General features: G+C 57.4%; 2 protein-coding genes across 5 annotated transcripts in view; one reads left to right on the top strand and one right to left on the bottom strand.

Annotated features, from left to right (window-relative positions):
- The window catches only part of HPS4 (HPS4 biogenesis of lysosomal organelles complex 3 subunit 2), a 17,919-nt gene extending 4,881 nt beyond the window's left edge, over positions 1 to 13,038 (top strand). For 2 of the 3 annotated variants that reach the window (XM_074606847.1, XM_074606846.1), the window contains 7 exons: positions 633 to 705; positions 1,430 to 1,511; positions 2,104 to 2,200; positions 2,694 to 3,621; positions 6,555 to 6,687; positions 7,617 to 7,725; positions 9,292 to 13,038. In XM_074606847.1, the coding sequence (XP_074462948.1) occupies positions 633 to 705; positions 1,430 to 1,511; positions 2,104 to 2,200; positions 2,694 to 3,621; positions 6,555 to 6,687; positions 7,617 to 7,725; positions 9,292 to 9,463 (1,594 nt within the window). In that variant the 3' untranslated portion in view covers positions 9,464 to 13,038. The remainder of the gene's footprint in view (positions 1 to 632; positions 706 to 1,429; positions 1,512 to 2,103; positions 2,201 to 2,693; positions 3,622 to 6,554; positions 6,688 to 7,616; positions 7,726 to 9,291) is intronic. The other variant, XM_074606848.1, reaches the window with a different exon arrangement.
- On the bottom strand, positions 13,027 to 22,803 carry ASPHD2 (aspartate beta-hydroxylase domain containing 2). Of its 2 annotated transcripts, XM_074606872.1 has the most exons (5): positions 22,668 to 22,738; positions 21,697 to 21,861; positions 18,495 to 19,612; positions 15,808 to 15,921; positions 13,027 to 14,687 (listed from the first exon to the last, which is right to left on the bottom strand). In XM_074606872.1, exons 3-5 carry the CDS (start codon positions 19,378 to 19,380, stop codon positions 14,578 to 14,580), a joined length of 1,110 nt encoding a protein of 369 aa, XP_074462973.1. In that variant the 5' UTR covers positions 19,381 to 19,612; positions 21,697 to 21,861; positions 22,668 to 22,738; the 3' UTR covers positions 13,027 to 14,577. The 2 variants fall into 2 exon arrangements, with proteins under 2 accessions (XP_074462973.1, XP_074462972.1); XM_074606871.1 differs by lacking the exon at positions 21,697 to 21,861 and having other exon boundaries at positions 22,668 to 22,803.

Genomic DNA, 22,803 nt, shown 5'->3' with positions numbered 1-22,803 from the left:
TAGAGATTTTGTTTCACCAAGTGTCACCAGAGCTTTCTGAACTCGGAATCTTACTACAACACTGCAAAGGGCTTTGTACTTGAGATAAACTTTTCCCTCTTTAGGGTCTTTTGGAGAATCTCCAGAATGGACAGACCAAGAACACCTTTGGAAGCCCTGTCCAAAGGGCCTGTCCTGCAGTACTTTGAGTGATAGTCTTTCTGAATCTTCTCCACTGCGCACAGTTCTTTGTGGGGTGGCAGGAAGCCTGTATGAATTGGTCTGTCTTAGGTCTTGACTCAGCGAAACCAGATTTGTTGGCCTAAAGTAAATGCCAGCAGGCATTTTTTCTAAGTCTAGAGTGGAACTGACCCAAAGTAAAGAAGAAAATGAGAGTCCTGATGGTCAGTCAGCTTGTGTTTCTCATCTGTGGCAATGTGTGAGCCCATGTCTGGAGGTGGCCCTTCAACACTTGCAGAGTCTCTAGCAGGACTGGGAGAGGTGGCTGCAGGGGAACCTTAGAGATTCCCCCAGAGATCACCCAGCTGTGACATGGGGCTCTGCCTGTCCCGATGCACTGAGCGATGGGAGTCTATGACCGAGCGTCAGGAAATGACACTCTGCTCACAGATGACTTTGTTTTGTCTTTTTAGGATTGTGAGCACCCAGCTGCCACCTCCTCTCACTGCCAAAGTTCTCCTCCAAGGTGATGAGTCTCCAGGCCAGGTATGTTGCTAAACACGTTCCCTGCATGCAGATACCCACTTATAAGGATGTGGTGTGGGAGCTCTTGTGACATAAATCTTAGATGTGCCATTACTGGGAAGGACAAATATCAATGCTGATGCTAAAAGCTTTTATTAGTTATTATTGAGCAAGGTTTCAAGACTTCTGCACTAGGAATTGTCTTTTTTTTTTTCCCCGATCTTTAAGTTACTGAATTCGTCAGTTCTCATCTATGTGATGTTTTGATTAGCTTTTTGCCCAAGTTTAGGTATTTAGTGCTAAATGTACACACAGTGAATGTCTGAAAGTGATAAACAGATCAATTTTTGTTTGCATTAAAACTTGTCAAAAATAATTATTTATGTGGTTCAAGATCTTCTACAACAAAAACCATCAAGATCCAGATATGAAGAAGGCCTATGCTCTTACTGTGGTTGTGTGAACCAAAGTTTTGTGACCTAAGCAGGCGGTAATGACACATTGTGGTATTTGTCCTTGCTGTCAGGTGTATTTTGGTTCTTGGGAAGTCCTCTTGACTTTGAGGTCTGCCTAAGGAACAAACCACTGCCCAGCGTGGTAAACCAGTCACAGCGTTGGCTGAAGGGGCTGGTCTGGGGTCTGCTGTAGTCACAGGGAGGCAGAGGAAGCTGGGAGAGGTGTCCTTGTGGCACTGATGGCAAGTGTTGAGCCATGCCACAGAGCTGATTCTTGGCTTTTCTTTCAGAGTGAGCCTGGAGGTGAGGAGCAGCGGGAGCCTGGTGAGCATCCAGCTGCAGAGTACTGGTTGCCAAGTGCACAGCAGCAGTGTATGGACAACCCTCTGGGGTTGCATTCTCTGCAGTGAGGGCGGGAGCTGCTTCTCTGGGATTCACATCAAAGCTCTTACTGCATGCAGGAATATATCCCTGAGCGTGTTTGCTGCCACTAGTCAGCATGTGCCAGTGGGTGTTGTGTAATGAGAACTAGTTCCTTCCTTTGGCTAAGCAAAGGAGTTTGCTCTTTTGCGTTTAATTGTCAGTTCTGCCGATTCCCAACGTGCCTGCTTTAATTCCAGTTACCCATGTGCCTACTTGGCCACTGTCAGAGCCCTGAAAACAGATGGCTGATGCTTTCAGTCCAAACCTTCAGTCATCGTTTTTGAGCATCGGTTCTGCCAGGACGGTTAGGAAAAAAAAAAAAAAAAAACAAACAACAAAAAAACACCTAAGGGGAAAATTTAACTCTGTTGGGCATTAAGTATATGAGGAGGATTGGAGGATGCAGCCTAGTCAGATGTGGTCAGTTTGCGGTGCCCCAGGATGATAGCATGCATTCTGCTTCTGCAGAAGCCTTCAGGCTGATGCAGTCTGGCTTCTGGGGCATGTTAATTTAATCCTCAAACCCCTATTGCTCTTGCAGATTCTCCGTTGCCACAGGGTGTCCGTATCATCCCTGTATTCCTAACAGAAAATGAAGTCTCAGTGCTCCGAGACTTTCCAGTGGAGTGGATGACCAGGTAGGAAATCAACCTGAAGCATAGAGAGGCTCTTGCACCAAGGGAGCTAACGTGTAGCGCTGTGTCCTCGCTAGCCGTTGTTACTGTTTTCTCTGATGCTAACTCGAACTCTCATCTGGCTGTTAAAGCTACCTGAGGTCTTTCAGGCTGGACAGAATTTGTGGTGTCCATATCTCTATTGTGAAGCAGCCTGAAGCAGAACTGTTTCTCTAGACCAGCTGCCATCTCCTGTCGTTTCTTGGCTTGCAGTGCTGCCTAAAGCCTTTTTGCTTTGTGAATAAGGGAGTGACGTTCCTGGGAGTCTGCAGTGTAAGAGGCCCATGCTTTTCACCTGTGTTAGACCTTATCCTGTCCTTTTCCAAGGTATATACTCTTTGCAGCAGAGAATAGATCAGCTATTGAATGCTACCAGGCGGTGGTAGTGTTATTAGGTATGTAATAACTCCCAACAGATCCTACTCAGTAATTTAATCAACTTATTATTTCCTGCTAGGTCATCCGTGTCCCCAGCAAGCCCTGGAGGAGAGAAGAATGCTCTCTGCTCCCAGGCAGTTTCAGAATCAACAGGAGCTCATGAAAACCAAGACCTGAGTAATATCTCTGTGCAGGAGTCCCCTGAGCAACCTTCAAGCACAGCTGCACCAGAAGATGCTGTGCAATCAGGCAGCCTTGCGAACACAGGGCCTTTGAAGGGCTTCCCCCAAATGGAAGCCAGAACAAAGAATTCTCCAACTGCAAAACTGAGCACACCAGACAGCAAAATCTCAGAGCTCCGTAGAAAAGCATCCTTCCCATCAGAAAGAGACACAAAGCAGCTGCCAAGCCCTTCCACACTCCATACTGATGAATATGCTCAAACTGCAGGTCCATATCTGGAAGGCTTTTTCTTTCCAAACCCTTACACCCGGGAGCAGGAGAGTCAAAATGTGGGGAAATCCCTTGCAGACTCTGATGTTGAGCAGCGCAGCTTCCAAAGTTATTCTGCAGCCAGTGGCAGTCCAGCTGTTTGCTCTCCTGCCCAAGAGTTGAGCAGAAGGAAGTTGAGTGAACAAGAGCGAGGGACTCTGAGCCAAAATAGTGTCCCTGGAGAAAGCAGTGGTGCAGCTGGTGACAATGTGCGGGGTTTGGATTGTCCAGCCACAGCTGTACAATCAGAGCTCCAAAGCAGGAGGCAGCTGCCAGCTCTAGAGGTTCAGGAGAGTCTGTCCAGTGAGACAGCAGAGAACATGCAGAGTCCCAGGAGCGGGGAGAGTGGCCGGCTGCCTCAGCTGGCCAGTCTGGGAGCCCAGGCTGGTGTGGAGTCGGGCAAGCAGAGCAAACTGGTTAAAATGAGCTTGTACATTCACTGTATTAAGGGGCTTGTGCTCTCTCTGCTGGCTGAAGATCACCTCCGAGAGGACCAGAGCTCCATTGAAGATGTGGTAAGTGGGAAGGTTCTTCCACACCTGCAGGTACACTCACTGCTGCTTGTCTGGTGGTGGTGGCAGCGGGGACAGGGGTTACAACTGGAGTTGAGCATTGGATCACACTTCCCCTCTCTTTCCTCACCTGCTCCGTGTTGTGCGAGGCAAAGCCATTTGTCTTAGGGTTCATCACCGCTACGTGGGAGGTTGTTCACAAACGTCAGGCAGCGAGCCTGAGAGGTGAGAGTGTTGTCTCGCAGGCGACTCCTGTTGCCTGTTGTTGTCTGTCAGTGCCATCGCCGGAGCAGAACGTGTAGGTGTGACCGTCAGACAGCCCCGCTGGCTGCCAAAGGCCTGTGCTGGATTTGGGATTTGTTGGGGAAACCCTGTCAGTTTCGTAGTGCTTTTTGGAAAGCAAAGTTTGTTCTCTGTTTAACCTCCGCTTTGCATGTCATAGCTTCTCACTCTGGAAGCACCAGAGAGACGTGTCTGGCAGCAAGTCCCCGACTCGTTTCCTTTCTAGGCGAAAATCTGTCTGTCTGAGTCCCCAGCCTGCTCTCCCCGGCGCTGCTCTCCAGGGGCCGGAGTGAAGGGTGCCATTTGGGTGCTGCAAATAGGTGCTGTACCAGAGCAATCCCAAATTACTCTGCTGTGGGATTTGCTTCGGTGCACAGGCTTCCTGCCAGGCAGCGTGGGTGCAGCTAATGGGGCTGCGGGGGAAGGACGTGCCGGCCCCCGGCGTCTCCCGGTGAAGCATTAGTCTGCAGAGCCTGCCTGGCCTCTGCTTCCCTACCGGGGAGCTGAGTCAAAGCTGCAGAGGCCTGTTTGATATGCCAGTTGCCATAGGAACAACCTAATTTCTGTAACCGTCAGACTGGAAGGTGCAGGGAAGCTCAGACTAATGCTGGCTCCCAGCATTAGCAGAGCCTGAAGGTTACCCCTTTTACTTCTGAGCTCTGGGACTCGGAGCCTGTGGCTGTGGCCACCTCCCGTAAGCAGGGGGATGCCGCCTCTGTGCAGGACGTGAGGGTTGGCGTGCCCAGGAAGGGATTGCTGCAAGATCAGCAGAGGCCGGGAGGTGCAGCCTTGGCCTTCTGCAGCGGACATGGCTCTGTCCCCTTTCTGCTCGTTTCAAACAGGCAGCTGCACAACAGCTCCCGCTCTACCGTGACTTTTCCGGTTGCAGGGAGAGAGGGGGATGCAGGCAGGTAGGAACTGATGCTTTTGAGAGCTGAAGGTTGTCCTCTTTGCACAGGTATCCTCAGCTAGTGTGTGAAATGCCTCGTTGGGGGATTTAGCTCTGCTAATGACACGTTGCACGTCCTCCTCCCATCAAATGCCTGGGCAAGGCCAGCAGTGGGCCCAGCCTGGCTCAATTTGTCATTCAGTTCATTACGTCTCAAAATCAACTGCCTGACACTGGTGCACCACACTTCAGTTGATTTTCCTTTATGTATTGGTCCAGGGTTGACAAAGCCCTTTTCCATCGGGTTCTTCTCTTCCCAAACATGCTGCTTCCATCTCATATATTCTTGCTTTGGATCTCATCTTGGCAAAACTGTGCATTCACACAGCTTGGATTTTGACTGTGCTTGGGTTCTTCTGACTGCTCCCTTCCTCTGGGTGCAGGTGTTTGTTATCTCTTGGAAGAGATGCACTGCATGTCTCGTCATCCCAGGAGGAGGAGTATTGTTCAAGGTGGTAGAGCTGGGCTCTGCTGCTGGCATCATGGTGGATTTGAGGCGTAACCTCAGCTTGTCTGTTCCTTTGTTTATCTGTAGATTAAAAATGATCCTCAGCTCTCAGGGATGTCAAAGCTTAGCTATAATTAATGTTTGTCGAATGCTTTGAGGCCCCTGAATGACACCAAAGAAGGGTAAAGTATGCTACTTGTGCAGACAAGAACAGCAGGCAGTACCGATCATCCCTCTTGGAGGGCGGTTTCCAATACAGGCTTTCCCTGCAGAGCAGGAGGCTTTGGAGGCTTTCAGGCTCGCTTCCCGCCTGGCTTTAGGTCTTACGCTTTCATTTCACCGCACAGAAAAGAAAATCTGTTCCGTGACCCGCAGGGTCGAGGGTAGGCTGGGCGCTGCCGTCCTGCTGAATGGAGGCTTGATCCTCTCCGTGGTGGAGGAAAGCACGGGGGCAGGCTGGAGGATTACGGAGTTAATCTTCCCAGCACTGCCAGAGGGCCCCTCAGCCCTGTCTGAGCCCTTCCTGCTGCCAGGAGCCTCAGCACAGCCAGGGCAACTGGGCTACTGAAAGTCCAGTAGGGAAAATAGCTTGGCTTTCATGTTAGTGTGTTGTGCGAATCCATTGCTCCAGGCCAGGCCTGTCATTACCCCACAGGTGAGGCTGTTTTCTTGGTTTTCCTTTTTTTTTTTTTTTTTCCTTCTGATGACAGCCCAGTGCCTGCAGTCTGCAACTGGCCAGAAGCTCAGCGCGGAGGCTGGGTACCCACTAGAAGACTTGCTCATGTGTTGAGAGGGTGTTGCAGGAAACACCGCAGGCAATTAAATCCAGCCCAAGTGTGTAAAGCCGCATCCTGTGTCGTGCTGGCTGTCTGGTGTAATAAAGGCTGGTAAGCAAAGAAATATTCCTTGCTGCAGCTGAAAGTCATGGCCAAGATGTGAAAATGAGCCCTGGAGAGGAATTTTTGATGGTAAATTAATGGAGTCTTGCATTTTCCTGTAATTAATAGCATCAGGTGGTTTAATGGCTTATTTTCAGGTTAAAGTGCCCCTTTTCTGAGATCCCGTCTCACTGACTTGTAAGCTGTGAGACTCGTCTGCTTTCCTCTGTGCCCAAGTTTCCCAGCCGCTCCTGGGTGGGAGCCTGGGGTCCAGTCCCTTTGTCACCAATGTCAGTCACCCAAGCTCCCCCTGGTACCTCCCTGGAAGTCTAGGTGAAGCAGGGCTTCTCCTCTAACCCTTTTTTTTCCCCGTCTGCAGTACCACAGCAGTCTGGCTTCTCTAAACGGCCTCGAGGTTCATCTGAGGGAAACTCTGCCCAAAGACTCCTCATCCTCAGCCAAGATAACCTACAGTTTCACTCACTATGATTGCGTTCAGAACGTGCTCATGGGTAAGCCTCCACCTTTTGGAACTGCAGCCGCTTAAGAGGAGGGAATAAGGAAGAGAATAGGGTTTATGGTAACCTTTTCTCATGCTTCAGACAACTTCTCAGAAACATTGCTTGCTGTAACTCTTATAAAATAGCCTGGATATAAGACCCTGTTGAGGAAGCTTTGTCTTTTGTAAGTTTATAATCTACTGAAGGCTTGTTGATCGCTTTGTTTGGATGCGAGCCAGAGGCCGCTGGGAGATGGAGCGGCTGCCACTGGCGCTTTGCTCAGAAAGGTGTTGCTTGGGGTTCTGCTAAGGGCTAGGTCTGAGGATCTGAGGACAGGACTCGACATCCTCTTCCGACCTGCCCTTCCTCCCTCCCCCTAACTTCATTCATCCCTGGTGTGATGCCTTTTGTCCCGCCGTACACCAGAGTGTTTGTCAGTCATTTCTGGCCACAAGAAGCCAAAACTGGGAACAGGTAGTAGCCAGCAGTTTGGAGGCTGCTGCTCTGGATTTACGGGTAGACCAGTGACATGCAGAAAGCCCCGTGTACCTATTGCTCCAGTTCATTCTACTCTTTCCTGTTTTCTGGCAGCCTCACAGGCAGCGTCCCACCTCTCTCCAGCTTAGAAGAAGTGCTTTAGGGAAAGAGAGAAACCCCAGTGATTCCAGGTGACCCAGATCTCAGGCCTTCTTGTCACCCCTCTGATGTGTGTACACGCAGGGAAGGGTACGCCAGGGTTGTTTGTGCGTGGCTGAACACGCTGCAAGCCGCTGCCTAATTTCATTGAGGTCACACTGGGGCTTAGGGTGTCACCCAGTCTCGGTTCTGTAGATATCCAGGGTCTGTGGGAGAGGTCCACAGCTTTTCCCTGTTCAGTAACTGGGGGCATGCTCCTCTACAGAGAGGGCTTTTAACCCACACCCATTACTCCTATTCCGCAGCCAACCTGCCCCATACACTGGGGCCTCTGGATCGGCACTTCCTGAGAGCCGCTACGCTGATCCACTCCGACTTCAACCAGCTTCCGACTGCTTCAGAAATGATAATTAGGTAAGGTGTGCTTGTAACTCCCTCCTCTTCCAGGCACAAGAGTGCTGTGTGGCACACAGAATAGGCAGAAGAGAGGAACCCCTTTTCTAAGGCTTGCTGAATTTGGTGGTCGCTGTAATCACACCGGTGTCTCTTGCCAAAGGTCAGTCATGTCACCTCATTGCCTGAAGTTTGCTCTTTAGACGTGGGCTACTTAATATTCTGGGTGTTGAGAGGCCAGAGTGGCACCAAGGCAAGTGAGCTGAAGGCGCAGCTGAGTTGTGCCACGGGTTTGGATTAAGATACAGTGCTACGATATTGCCAGTTCCTGGCACCATAAGGTTCTAAGACGCAGTTTTAAATATAGCTGTTCCTAATAAATTTGTGTCTCGGCTGGCAGCCAAAGGCGCCCAGAATTGGCAACCTAGATTTTGTTTTCTTGCACGGCTTCTTGGGTTGGAAACACGCTGTAATGTGCGTGGCAAACTCAGTTGTAATGCGCCAAGCAAAGACAGTCTTATCACAGCCAGAGCCCTTCCGCACAGCCGCGGCTCAAGCTGATCCCGTGCTACAGCACTCCCCCCGTTCCTGTAGCAGATCTTGGGGAGGATGGTTACGTTGTGAGGGCGCAGAGATTCTGCTTGCCTGGCTGCGCTTGTTTGTCCAAAACATGATGAAATAAAGATGCTTCTGGGAATTACACTGTTTCACTCCTCTGACACAGCTTGCCAAGGAAACGTGAATCATACACTTCGGTGCTGGAGAATTCCTTGTTTAGCATTAGTCTGACTGGCTCCTTAAATCCTATACCGGCTAAGCTGGCATATTCTGTGTTGCCCCCAAAAAAGCAACTCCATGTGTGAATCAGACTGAGTAACAAGATGACTAAAACTGCTTTCTTTTATGGAGAGTTGTCACAGAAGGGTGTCAGCAAACATATCAGTTGCTGCTTTCCTCCGTCAAGGAGGAATGCAGAATCCTTTGCTTTGCTCCCTGGCAGCCCTCTTGCAGGTAAATACTGAGTGGTGGGTTTTAGTCAACGACTTGAGCTTTCGTGGTTACAGCATCTGACTATTGTCTGAGCTTTGTCACGCGTGTGACTAAACAACCACGTATGGTTCCTGCTGCAAGGGTGCTGTGCTGGGATTTCTTACGGACAGCAGCAGTGAGATAGGTTCCTCCAGGAACAAGGGGGTATTAAACACCAGGAGTGTTCAACTACCGGCTCTTGATGTACTGGGCTGGTCTGCCAGCGAGGGAAATACTCAGAGGATGGCCACGTGCATGGGTGCTAATGCTGCTGAGTAGGTCCCAGGGGATGAGGCATATGATGCTTTCTCTTTTAGGATGTTGGGACCCTTGAGAAGGAGGGTCAGGTTGCTGGTGGCCTTCTGGCAATACATTGCAGGGTTTTGGTGCCCGTTTTAGCTCTCTGCTCCATTGCTCTGTTCAGAGAGACCTAAAAGTCCCTCTGTTGAGCTGGGAATCCAGTGCCACAAGCATCTCAATGCCCAGCCTGGTGAGTTGAAGGGGAACTTGCACAAATCCGTAAATACTGACCGCTGCCTTCTCTCCTGCCCTGCTTAGGAATGCCTCCACGGCTGTGTACGCCTGCCGGAATCCTGTCCAAGAAACCTACTTCCAGCAGCTGGGTGCTCCACACCGCAACTCGGGCGTTCCCAACCCTCACGACAGCGCATTCAGCTTGCCGAGCAAGGCCAAGCAAAAGCTGCTGAAGCATGGAGTGAACCTGCTTTGAACTGATGTGCTGAGGCAAGGCGTCTCAGCCCGTTCATCTCCAATAAGTGAAATCTCAAAGCCACTCATTCCGTAGGAGGTACGAGGCTCTGTCCGAAGTCCACGGAGTCTCCAGCCTGCCTTACCCTGAGGACTGGGCACTCTTACTGCCCTGTTCCTGCACCACATTTTGTGCTGGGTATTGTTGATGTTAGCACTTACCAAAGACTGAAGATAGAAAATAGCTGTGTTGGGGTGCTTGGTTTACCTTGACTCTAGGACTGTTCGTGGTGCTCTGCTGCCACAGGCAGAGACTCCTGAAGTGCCTTGACCTAAAGTAAAACCTTTTCTTGCTCTAAGCTACACAGAGACCAGGCTGCAGGGCAGTACTGCATTCAGAGATGTCAGTCAGACACGGCGTCTGCCTGGAGTTCTGTGCCTACCCTTGCCCTGTTCAGACTTGGGCTTTATTTATACCTCTTAATCTATAGAAATAATCCCCTGCCATGATGTAATGCCTTGCCTTGATTAACAAAGCCTGCATGTTCTCAGACTAACTGGAATAGAACAAGTGCTGCAAAACTCATAATCCTCCTACAGGCCTGATCCGGAGGTTCTTATACTGTAGCTGAATCTGGGAGATCCTTGTCCCTTCATGCGTGCCTGATCGGTGATCGTGCAGCACAGCGCTGCCTTCCCCGCTGCCCGCCCTCGCAGCTGTAACCCGCCGCTCTCTCACAGGGTCCCTGGTGATGGTGGTGGTATGAATGCACTGCACCTGCCCGCTCCTTGGCCTTCTCTTCCTCCTCTCCCTCCTGGTGGAGGACCTTGTTTCACCTCCTTGCTCTCGCTGCTCAATTTGGCTATGCTATGTTGACAGAAAAGGCAAGTGGGAGTCCCTGAAGCTAATGGGACCAAAGAGGCTCTCTAGCTCCTCGGCAGCTGTTCTCTTTCTGCTCAGACAGACGGTGTGTCCCCTCTCCACGCAGGCTGGGGGGGTTGTTGGTGATGGCTGCTTAGACCTGAGTGACGGATACCCGCGTCTGACTGCGCTGTATGTTTCAGAGCCTGCTGCTGTTACGTACGCACCCATCACTGTGAAAATAAAAGAGTCTCCAAGGCTCCTCCAAGCACTATAGAATCATAGGGTTGGAAGGGACCTCTGGAGATCATCCAGAGGAGATGGAGATCACCTCTGGAGATCATGTGTCAGCGACCAGAGTCAGGCTTACTGCGTGGTCATCTTGTTCGTGATTCCTGGTGTGAGAGTTTGGGGCTGGGTGGCCTGTTACCCTGAGTTAGCTCCATGCCGAGGGCGAGTTCCTGCACTGGGGTTGAACAGGCAGTGCCTGTTGCTTCTATCACTCCTGCAAAGCGGCTACTTCTCAGGGTCTGTGAAGATGGCTAAAGGTAGATGTATTACTCGCTTCACCGTGAAATGGTGAGCAGGCTTGTGTTGGTGTTAGCAGGGCACCCTCAGGAGCTGGACACGGTAAAGCCACCATTGTCACAGCTTCTTGTTCCACTCTGACAGTAGACGGTTCCCAAGGTAGCTCTGCCATTGCAGGGCTCCTCCGCAGACCTCAGCTGGGAAACTCGGTGGAGTCCAGAGGAGGAGCCAGCTGCTCGCTCAGGGGATGGCTGGCCATGGGTTGCCATCTGGCTTCCAGCTGTGACAGCTGAGGAGGTGTTGCAGCAGCGGGAGAGCTCTGTGATGCTGCTCCTTCCTCCCGCCATCCTCCTCGTGGGGACTACGGGAGTGGAACTGCAGTGCTACCAGTTGCCTGTCGGCTCACGGCAGCGTAGAAGTGAAACCTCATTGGAAAGCCTGAGCTACAGCCATCCAGGAGACCTCCTGCCTCAGTGATACCCGCGCTGAAGGGGGCAGAGGGTAAGGCACGGCTTCCCTCAGTTATGGACAAGCCGCTTCGGTTCTGGAGCGCAGCACAGAGAGGCACATGTGGGTGAGGGATGAGGTGGTGGGAGTAGCGGGAGGAAAGACGGTTGTGGGCTCCAGCCCTCTTGCGATCCTCTGGGCGCCTCTGATGTACTGAGCCGAGAGGCTCCCTCTGTCAGATGCTGCTCTGTCTCCTCTCCGCACACTCAGCAGCCCTCATCCCGCTTCCCTCTGCGATGCTCGGGAGGCAAGGAAGCCTCGGACTGCCAGAAGGAGCAGCCAGACAGCAGGCAGGGCTGCGAGGCAGCTCCAGACCACTCTGCTCCCCCGAGGGAGAGCCTGCCGTCTCCTAGCTGGGTGTTTTGGGAAGTGGTTGTCTGCTCTATCAGGAAACACGAAGAAGTTGAAGGAAAAGCCTGAGAGGGACAGGAGGGGGTTTTGGCACAGCAGCAAAGCACAAAATAGATGCTTTTGCCTGCTGTCATCAGGAATCTTCCGCTACAATCTGCTGTGCCGTCTGTCGGCGGTGGAACAGCTGGGGTGGCTTCATTCCCTTTCGCTTCTTGAACTGCATCTGGCCACCAGGACCTATTTCTGTCCTTCGATCGTTAAGAGGAAAGTTGTCTTGGGGTAGTGCAAGCGAAGAGCTCCAGGCCCTTGACTTAATGGTTGCATGGGAGAGAGGATGTTTAAGAATTGGCCATTTCAAGTATATCGGGATGAGGAGCAGCTGCTGCCCTGGCTCTGTCCTGTGAGCGTGGGAGAGTGCTGCTAACGACGGCCAGGGGCCTCGTGTGGAGCGGTTCCTGCCTTGCCAAACTGGCCCTGTGCTGGGGGTGAAGTCTGGCACTGGTTTTTGTGGTATTTGGGCAGGAATTGAGTGGCAGCCCAGCACACACACCCCCCCCGGCCCCAGAGCTGCTCCCGACGGAGCTGCCTTGGCTGCGGCAGAGCAGGCAGCTGGAAGCGTTTTCTGCAGTGGTTCCTTTGAAGGCTCCCTGGCGGGCTGGTGGCCCTGCTGTGGAGCCCGGCAAGCATGGCCAGTGTGAGGGAGGGCTGGTGGCCCTGCTGGGGAGCCCGGCGAGCACGGCTAGCTGGGGGGGTGGGCTGGTGGCCCTGCTGCAGAGCCCCGTGAGCATGGCCAGCGGGGGGGTAGGCTGGTGGCCCTGTTGCGGAGCCCCGTGAGCGTGGCCCGTTGGGGGGGCAGGCTGGTGGCCCTGCTGCAGAGCTCCCCAAGCGTGGCCAGTGGAGGGGCGGGCTGGTAGCCCTGCTGCGGAGCCTGGCGAGCGTGGCCAGCGGGGGCGGCAGGTGGGGACGCGTCTCTTTCTCTTGCTGACCAGTGACAGTCGGTGACCTGCGGGCTCTGCAGTGCCCGGACCGAAGGGGTATGGCAGATGCAAGGAGATCCAAAGCAGATATTCCCTGTGCTCCCTGGCAGCGCGGGCTGCGGGTGAAATAGGGACTAGGGAGGCTGTAACTGGTCAGGACACAAGCGCTGAGTATTTTGAAGCAATGCCCTTGCTCACTGTATCCCTTGCAAACCCAGGCCAGGCCCATCCCCTTCCTCCCGTCCCGCAGCTGCTTTTCCAGCAGGTTTCCCCCAACCTGGGGGGAAGCAGCACCCAACCCCTCGGTGTTTTTCCTGACCCTGGAGCGGTTACACCAGCAGGCAGAGCCCGTTCTGTTTTCAGCACAACTGTTTATTGATAATCTTTGCTTATCCACTGTATGAATGTTACCAAACTGTAAGACGGTTACCAAGCCAGCCTGCTTCCTCAGGCTCTGCTTCCAGGTAGTCAATGCGTGTAGAAATCATGCACTTCGGATATTCTGTAACAAGACAGGTGTAAAAAATATCTCGGATGTATTTGAAATCTCTGCCTTATCTTGCAATCTCATCATTGAAAAACCTGTAAAGAAATCAGAGGGGAGCGGGGGCTGCGTTCCCTCCCAGGAGGTGAGCGGTCCCCGGAGCCGTGCCGAGGCCACCGAGCCTGGCGCAGCCGCTTCCCAACCGGAGGCGCAAGGACAGGGGTGAGCATCGGTGAGCATCCATGACATGCCGTGCTTCACGTTTAGCATGTTCTAAACTGTACGGTAGCTCTGTACCCCCAAAAAAACCCGCCAAACACACCCTGGATGCTGGGCGACTTCAGGAAAAGCGTGTTGGTTGCCGGGTGGGCAGGACTCACGGTGGGGTGGAGGGCTTGTTCCTCGGGCTGCAGAATTAAACACCCCCTGCCTTTGGAAACCTTTCCTTTGCTGTCACGAATGCATGAGCTGCCTCTGTACGCTCGCCCTAGCCCCAGGAAAGGAGATGGAGCAGCAGAAGGAAGCGTGACCTCCTTTCTTCCCTGGCCTTTGGCTACGGGCAAACAAAAGCCCTGCGCTGCCTTCCCGAGCAGTGTCCCTGCCCCTGCGGGGGCTTCCCAGCTTGAGCTGTGAAAACCAAAGGTTGGAGATAAAGCAAGAAGGGGCTTTAGGCAACTGATAATGGCCTTCGTCACATTAAAGAGCAGGGCTCAATGCGTGCTGTCCCCTCGACAGGGCATATGTCGGGGTGCTTTGGGGCTGGGGGCACCGTGGCTGCCAGGGCAGCCGGGGGCCCGGTGTCGGCTCTTCTCCCTGGCTGCGCGGCAGAGAGGTTTCTCAAGGCAAGGAGGGACCCTGCTGGCATGCGAGGGAGGAAGCGGGAGCCCCTGGGCTCGTGGTGCGAGAGCTCTCTGCGGGCAGAGCGCTGCCCCGGCCTGAACAGCCCCTGGATCTATCCGTCTGTCCGTCCATCCAGGGACTGCAACGGGGCTGGGCGCAGGCTGAGCACGGCTGTTTGGCTGGTTTGCTGTTTTGGTTGTGTGTGTGTGTGTGCATGTTGTTGTTCTGATGACCATGAGAAGTTTTACATTATTACATTCAAACAAACACCCCTGGTTTTTTTGTTACTCTACTTCTGAACACCGCAAAAACACAGTAGCAACATAACACGTAGGAGAGTGGTGCTGCAGCTAACCACGGAGGGAAGGCGATGCGCTGTCATGTTGGAAAAATAATCCCTGAAGCCAACGATGGAAGGAAGGAGATGGGCGTTGATACACGTCGCAGTTTCCATTTACAAGAGCCCCCGGGAGGGAGGACCCGAGGCCGTGCGTGTCCACGTGCGGTGCTGGACCCGCGGCAGAGCCGAGCCGGCACGGCCGCCCGCCCGCCGGCTGCCCTCGAACCCACGACACCGGGCAGCGCCGTCATCGTCCCGGGGCGAAGATAAAGTCGAGGGCCTGGCGCTCGGCAGCAGCCACGTTGGGGTGCCACAGGTCCACCATGAAGACCACGCGGGGACCCTCCTCCGGGGGACCTGGGTGGGATGCGAGCACGGGGTGAGGCTGGGCTCCCGCAGGAGAGGCCGGTGCTCGCCCCGGCGCACGGGTGATGGGCTCCACGCCGGGAGGCTGCTGCCAGCGCCCAGCACGGAGGCGTCTGCCCAGTGCAACCCCAGGAAACACCTAAACCGCTGCTAACCGGGAGCCCAGTGCCTCCAGCAGCCAGCGTGGGGCAGGGTCCCCCCTGCCAGGGCTCCGGGGTTGCTTTGAACAATCCGACCCGAAAGTTTCCCGTGGCAGGGCAGCGGCACGACGCCGAGCTCCCCCTCCTGCAGCTGTGTCTCGGAGCCGTGCAGGGAGCTGCTGCTGCCGCATTCCAGCCTTCCCGGCCCCGCGGCTGCGCTTCCCGACGCCACAGCAGGGTTGATGTGGGAGCAACAGCTTTTGTTCTCCCACTCTCTTCGCACGCTCCCCTGCATAAAACAGCTCCGCTTGATGCTTTTATGCCATCAGCGGCTAATGCCGGTTAATCCGGGAGAGCTGAAGCGTAACAGCCTCCGTCAGTGACGGAGAGGGGCAACAAAACAGGCCGGCGTGAAGCTTTTCTCCGTGCACAGGAGACAAAGGTGCCGCTGGCACGTCGGCGCAGAGCTGCTGCCTTGCGACAGGGCCACTGCAGCCGGCAGCGCTGCCGCGAGCAAGGGCGAGAGGATGAGGATGCCGACAGCATCGGAGCCCATGCCGCCCTGCAAAGCTCTGGGGGACGAGGGAAGCAGTTCTGTGCCAGCTGCCATGGCGGGGAGAGGACCACCAGGCCCCGTGCAGGGCCACAAACAAGTCAGGATGGGCTAAAAGCGAGTCAGGATGGGCTAAAAGCGAGTCAGGATGGGAGCGGGTCCTGGGGCAGGCTGAGGAGGGGCTGCAGGGGCTCTGCTGGGGAAGGGGTGCCAGGATGCTCCGCCACCCCGAAGCAGCAAGGTGCGTTTGTGATGGGCAATCCCCACCATGCCAGGAACGGGGCTGCTGCCCTCCCCGGTGCAAGCCAAGGGCAGCAGCGGTGTAACCCCCACGGGATGCGGGTGCCTCCAGCCCTGCAGACAGGAGGAGGGACTGGGCGCTGCCTGCCCGCTCCTCCTCGGCCCCCCCGGCACTTACCTTCGTGGAACGCCGTGTGCAGGAAGGAGTCGTCGAAGAGCAGGCAGCGACCCTCAGCCCAGCACTGGGGTTCGCCCCCCACCACCAGCTCGCAGTTGCTGGGCGTCTTCAGACCTGCGGGCGCAAAGAGAGAGGACGCGGGAGGGTGAGATGCTGCGCTCCCGGGCACAAGGGAACAGCCCTGAAACGCCACCGGCGACCTCCACGCTGCTGTCAAGGGCTTGCTTCCCTCCAAGGAGCGGCAGCAGCAGACGCTGCGCTGAACTCGGCGCGTGGCAAAGTCCTGGGTTCAAACCACACGCGAAGCTGGCGCTGCATTTGCAAGCTGAACCTGATGCAGCTCGGCCCCTGCCTCGCTCCCCCCTGCCCTCTCCTCCCCAGCTGCTGCAGGGCACCCCCCGCAGTCACTCGCTGTACCCCAACGGGCTCAGCGTCACGGGCACCCTCCTTTGCACCTGGAACGGCCAACAAGTCCCCAGAGCCCACAAACAGTTTCCCCGATACACTTTCCAGCTTCAAGACCAAAGGCAGAGCCTGCCCCCTCCTCCTCCTTAATTCTGCTGCAATTACCCTGCCCGCTGCAGGGCTGGGGCGGGAGGAGACGCTGCACAGGGGCTCGAGAAACGGGCTCAACTCCTGGCTCTGCCACAACGTCCCCGCTTGACCTTGTCCCTCAGTCCCCCACCTGAGCTGCTGCCGATCCGTCCCCCACCAGGCAGCTGCAAGGACAGAAACCCAGGGGAGGGTCGCAAAACGCTCGTAAGGGAAGATGCTCTGTGAAGGCCGTATGAAGGTCAATCTTAGAAATAAAACGTATCTTTTCCCAAAACACGAGCGCAAGTCAGGCCCCTTTGACAAGGGTTGATCCCGTCACCCCCTGCGCCAGGAACGTCACCCCCCGCAGTGCTGGGGACCGCTGGAGCTGGCGCAGAGCCGACCTGCCCCGAGGATGCAGCCGTGGCGGAGAAAGGGGTCAGGGCTCACGTGGCTTGCGAACGGTAACGATGCAGCAAATGAGCAGGAACGGATCTCACAGCGATGCCAAAAACCAAGCGAGCGCAGCAGGGACTCCCGGCTGCCCGGGAGAGCTGGGACCGCAGAAAGCCGCTCCGCTTTTCCAACGGCTGTGTCAAAGCCTACAAAACCCGAAGCCATTTCCCTGCACAACGGCCTCAGCTGGAGACGCTCCAGCTGGGAAGGGGGAGCTGAGCAGCCGGGGGAGGCGGGGAGGAGGCGGCCAGCAGCACCCAGCCTTTCCACGGCACCCCTGGGGACACTGCCCTGTCCCTTGCGGGGGGCAGAGCCGGTGCCTGTGCTTGGCCCTGTGCGTTCAGCAGAGCAGTAGTGGGGTTGGGGTAAATCCTAGAGAGCGACTTGGATTATGCTGACGGCTCTCCTGGCTTTTCAAACCGGCCTGAAAGGGCTGGTTGTCTCTTAAACACATCCGTGCCCTGGGCACGGTGAGAGACGAGTCCACAGCGCTGCCGGGGGGGATGTCGGTGAGTGCAGGAGCAGCCCATCGGCGTGCCCCGTGCTGTGTCCTGGCTGGGGAGCCAGCAGCTGCAGAGCAGATGGAGCTGGAAAACGTGGAAGGACAAGGGAATGACCCGCATGGCTCATCTCCCCAGGGCGTGCGCGCTCCAGCTGGAGGGCTGGCCCCAGCTCCACGCTGCCGGGCCAGGGTGCGTTCATCTGAGCCAGCCTGGACTTTGCCACACTGGCCCCCTCCCGGGAGCCGCTCTCAGCCCCCTCCAAGGAGAAGGCATCTCCCCAGCCAGCGGAGAGAGCCGGTGGCCGGGCGGTGGGCTGCCTCCCCGCACCAGCAAGGGCAGGTCCCGGCTCCCCAGCGGCTTCCCAGGCCTGGAGAACTCCTCGGATCATCTCTGAAGACTGATTCCCATTCTAAATAAATGGCCAGTCACCGCCTGAGTGTGTTTACCCAAGAGGAGTTGGCTGAACAAGCGCGCTCCGTGTTTGCCAGCAGGGCCCGTGCGGTGCCTCCCCCAGCACGATCTGCGCCGCTTCCAGCGCGGCAGCGTCCCGACCATCTGTGCCGCCTGGGCTCTCCCCATCCCGGGCACCCACGGGGCCAGGAGCACCGTGCCGTCAGCCCAACGCTTACCCCGCCAGAGGGGATACCCCTGGGACCCCCCCCCCACAATCCTGATTTGCACCAAAGCGGCATCTTTGCTCGCATCTGCCTGTACCATGCCTGAAATCCCAGGAGGGAGGGAGCTGCCGGAGGGGCGGCGCTGGGAGACAGCTTGGTCCCTGGAGCAGCATCCCAGGTTGCCCCGCATCCCGCGATGCGAGGGGGGGCTGCCTGTAGAGTGGGAGGGTGTTGGGAGACCCCTACACAACATCAGCCCCGTATCTCTCACCCGCCTCCAGGACAGCGGGAAGAGGAAGCAAAATTCTCCTGCTGCTGAGCTGGGGACCTGGGGGAGGTCGGGCACCCATCGGGGACCGAGCGCTGGCCTCTCCCGGGAAGGCTGCTGCTTCCAAAGCCCCAAAACCTCCCTCACACCATGAGCTGGCTCCAATTAGCAGCAATTAGCGGCTGAACTCGGAGAGCACGGGGTGCAAGAGGCCTTTTCTGGGCTCCCGCGCCCAGGCGTGGCTGCAGCCCTCTGTCCGCCCGTGGTGGGGACGCCCCGCCAGCATGAACCACCCCCCCGGGCGCTTACCTAGATGGCAGCGGATGCGGATGTTGGTGGGTCCGTAGTGCTCGGCGATGACGGTGCCCGGGCTGAGCACGGAGATGCATGCATTCCCAAAGACATTGTTGCCAATGCAGGTGCGAAGGCTGCCGAGCAAGCGGTACGTCCGTGGGCATCTCCTGCAGTTCCTGGGCACGCACATGCCCTGGTTCACCAGGTAGAAGGTGAACCACTCCCCGCTGGGCGTGCTGTTCATTTTCCATCCTTGCGGGAGGCTGCAGTTTGAGAAAGCTTTGTAGAGGGTCTCAAACTCGCACAGGATGGTCTGGAAGTTGCGTTCCAGCAACTCCACGTCGTGCTTTTGAGCGTCCCGGGAGAAATAGGGCATGGTCGGCAAGTCCGGCAAGAAGAAGACTTCTGGCTTCTGGATGGACGGCCGGCTGTTGAGGTAGCGGCCCTGCTCGCGGATGCCCTTGTGGATCCTGCCCATGCCGGACCAGGAGTAGCGCTTGGCGTACTCCTGCAGGTTGTGGTAGAGTTTCTGGTTGAGCCCGTCGTGGTGCGTGCAGCGCACGCACTCGGGCGAGTGGCAGTAGACATACCCGTTCTGCACGCCGTTGGCCTCGGCGCTCTGCATCAGGGCGTTGACGGTGGCGTAGGCGCGGGGCTGCTCCCGCCCCACGTGGTAGCAGTACCACACGAAGAGGACCAGGAGGCAGGCGACGGCGGCCAGGGCGGTGGCGTCGCAGTCCCGGAAAGACTGGATGCCAGTGGCGATGAAATCCCGGAGGCCGTCCAGGGACCAGCTCCAATCCATCAGCCACTCCAAAGACATGGTGGTGCAGCGGGTGGCGGGTGCGCGCAGGGGGGCCCGGCGGTCAGTCCTCGTGGTCCTCAGGGGCACCCACACCATGCAGCTGGGCCAGGGCGCGAGGGGAAGGGGCTGCCATGGGGAAGTGGAGCTGTGGCTCTCCCCTGCGCGCCCGGGGGCTCTGCATTGGCAGCGGCTGACGGCAGCTCCCGGGGAGGCGGGCGGCCAGGCTGCCCGGGGGTCCCGGCACTGTGGGTCAGCAGCGATGTGCCTGGAGGGTCTCCGCTGGCGCTCCTGGGCCGATCATCCTGAAAGGCAGCGCTGGAGGAAGGCTCTGGGGAAAGAAACACAGAGGTGTTAGGGAGGCAGTTTCCCCTGGGGGTCCCTGCGGGGTCTCAGGGCACAGGGTGCAGCCAAAGCCACGTCCCGGGGCTGCGTGGGGCTCCGACTCCTCATGACGGGGTGATGGATAAAGAGCCCTCCCCTCTGCCCAGGAGCCCAACATCACCCCATGCTCAGAAACCCCCCCATCCTTCCAAACAGCATGTTCCACAAATATCCAAATGGAAGGTGAGGGGGGAGAGACAGGCCCCTCGGCTCCCTCTGCCCCAGGGTGACCGTCCCCCTCCTGCTCTCCCCTCCATTTCTCTCCTCCATCGCTGCCTTATCATGTCTGAAATCCGGCTGATAAGGCAGCAGGGCAAGGCTGGGAATAGACACTTAACAGCCCTATCTTGCAGCACATCAGTTTATCCCCTCCACCTAAATGCTCTGAAATGACTCTCCCTCCAGACACTGAGCCCGCCGGTGGCTCTGCTCTCCAGGGACACAGGACCCCAGCGCTCGGCCAGGGCACAGCGGCGATGGTGGCAGATGGCTTCTTTGATTTCACCAACCAGAGGCTACCGGCTTGCAGGTCACAGGAGCCGAACGGCTCCCAGCACCATCACAGCTCTTGGGAAAGCAGCTGGGGGAAGAGAAGATGCTGCAACTCCTCATAACCACGAGCGATGTTTTCTTGCCCCAAAATCCATCCCCGGGCACCTCCGAGCAGCAGGCAGCGGGGGCAGAGGGGCAGGTAAGGCAACGGGTGAGAAATGGAGGGGAAGCACAAACCAGGTTGGAAGGCATGCTGAGAGCTATCCTGGCCTCCGGCACACTGCCAGCGCCAAAGGAGAGCCTTGGAATTACTGATGTGCAGCGTTTAAAACTGCTGGTGAGGAGTGTCCGCAGGTCAGGTCTCCACACCAAGTAGGTGCTCAGGCTGGGCACATGCGGAGGGTCACAGCCCACCCCGAAGCACCAAAAGCGGGGTGAAGGATGCGCCCAGACTGCACCTCCCAGACGTGCCAAGGTCTGGCCAGCCCCGGGCAGGGCAGGGGGATGCACGCCGGCAGGAGCTGCGGAGCCAACAGCTCTCCGTCTGGGAGGAGATCCCAGGAACAAGGATGATCCAGGTAAGGGGGAGGGAGACGCCGTGGGAGCTCCTCTGTAAGAGCATTGACTTGAAGGAGTAGGATGGGTTTATTAGCCAGGGAAGCCATCCAAACCCTTCCCAGCCCTCCCTGCCAAGGTCCTGCAGCCTGTAAACGAATGTGCATTTCCCTATTGATCACAATGGTGATGCGCTTCTGCTGGTGGAGCTTTGGCTGGGACCTGACCCTGCAGCTGTGGACCTCGTGCAGGGCTGGGGACACAGGCTTCGGGGAGGGACATCCTCCCAGCTGACCTCCCTCCTCCCTACTTCCTCGTAGCACGTTGCACGTGTGCCCCGTCCCGGGATGCGCAATCCACGTGGCACGTCGCAGCCTCCTGGGAATTTTAAGATAACTTTGCTCTATCCCCACCGGCTGGCATCCCTCCAGACACACTGACTTCTCCAGGCCTCGGTACGCAGGGCACGGCCGTGAAGCCGGTCCCAGGGGTATTCCCCGAGGCTGGCACAATGTCCCTGCGGAGCCGGAGCGTGGCCGGGAAGGCAGGCAGAGCCCTGGCATGATCTGTATTCAGGGTGGCTCTCGCCCTGGCAGGCGAGCCGGGAGCCGCCTCAGCGCAGCAGCCAGGCTCGTCCAGAAGCCAACTGACAAAGCGAGTGTGCAGGGGGGGCAGAGCTGGGGGTCTGACAGCCGTGGGGTCCCCAAGCCGGAGTCAGTCACACCCCTGCAAGTGTGGCACAGCACAAACACTGCCCTGCTGCTGCCCTGGAGCTGCTGTCAACACCTCAAAGGGGGAAAATCAGTGGGACACCAAAGCCCCCGTGCCCACGTGCAGCCTGCCTGGCCCCAGAGCCGCGCAGCCAGGGAGCCTCTGGGCTACTGAGCCCTGGACTGCACAGGGATGCTTCAGGAAGAGCCTCCTGCAGGGATGCAACCCAGTAACTGCTTCCTGCACCCCTGATGCAAACCTGCCCAAACCCACCTTCCGCAGGGGTTGTGCCAGCGGTGGCAGAGCAGGGCCCCAAACGCCGGCACCGCTCCCAGCGGACGCTGTACGGCCGGGACCGGTCGTTGCCGTCACCCTTCCAGCCTGTCTGCGCGCAGCGCGGCGTCCCCGTGCCGAGATGGGTAGTTGCATAAAGCACCCCTGGCCCGAGATCCAAGAAAAGACCCGTCAGCTAATAATAAACAGCGGCGCCAGTCCAGAAGAGTGGAAATCAATTCCACATCATACTGAAGTTGTGCAGGACGTGGAGGCGAGCACCGTGCCAGGCAGCAGCGCCGTTACATAATGAAGGCAGAGAGGCTTCGATGCAGCAGAAAGTTGCATCTTCGGCAGCTCCGTGGGGGCCCCGGCATCTCCCGGAGGAGGCAGGTTTCGCTCAGCCCCGCCGGGATCCCCAGGCCATGGGCCCCGCGGTGATGAGGACGCGTGGCGGGGCTGTCCTCGGCTCGGCACCGGCAGTGTCGCCTTTGGGAGCAGTGTGGGGAGCCTGCTCGGGATGCAGGAGCGTTGGGGTGAGGGCAGGGTGCCGGCTGCTACTACGGAGCTGGAGCACGGCCAGGCAGCCGCGGGCGCCGGCTTGGCCCTTTCCTCCGGCGTGCCACCCCGGCGGTGTCACCCGGCGCACTGGTCTCACCCAGTGTGATCGTGTCACCCGGCGTGGCGGCGTCAGCTGGTGTCACCGGTGTGGCTGCCTGCATCACCCGGTGTGTGGCGAGCGCTGGCGTCACGTCACCCAACCTGGCGGTGGCACCTGCCGCCGCGGTGTCACCCGGCCGCGGCCGTGTCGCCCGCCCGACGCCGAGCCCCGCTGCTCCGGCCGGGCGGAGCCGGGCTGCGCTCCCCGCCGGGGGCACCGCTCCCCGCCCCGCAACCCCCCCGCGGCCTCGCCCTTTCCCTCCCCCTCTCCCCCCGCTGTGCGGTGCGGTGCGGTGCGGTGCGGTACCGACCTGCTGCCCGGGCCGTGCGGGGCCGCCGCTCCGCTCCTCTCCGCTCCTCTCCCTTCGCCGCCGCCGCCGCCGCGGACCACAACTCCCAGCAGCCCGGGCAGGAGGGGCCCGCACCGCCCCCGCCGGGACCGCGCCG

Source organism: Larus michahellis, chromosome 13 (assembly GCF_964199755.1).
Source record: "Larus michahellis chromosome 13, bLarMic1.1, whole genome shotgun sequence".
Taxonomy (NCBI): domain Eukaryota; kingdom Metazoa; phylum Chordata; class Aves; order Charadriiformes; family Laridae; genus Larus; species Larus michahellis.
Note: the sequence above shows the minus strand (reverse complement) of the source record. Positions and strands in the feature narration are given on the sequence as shown.

Excerpts from the sequence above, each read along its gene's own strand:
- ASPHD2 (XM_074606871.1), bottom strand. The coding sequence starts at position 19,380 with ATGGTGTGGGTGCCCCTGAGGACCACGAGGACTGACCGCCGGGCCCCC. Across the intron at positions 15,922-18,494 it reads CCGCATCCGCTGCCATCTAG|GTCTGAAGACGCCCAGCAAC; the intron begins GTAAGCGCCCGG and ends TTGCGCCCGCAG. Across the intron at positions 14,688-15,807 it reads GCACACGGCGTTCCACGAAG|GTCCCCCGGAGGAGGGTCCC; the intron begins GTAAGTGCCGGG and ends CATCCCACCCAG.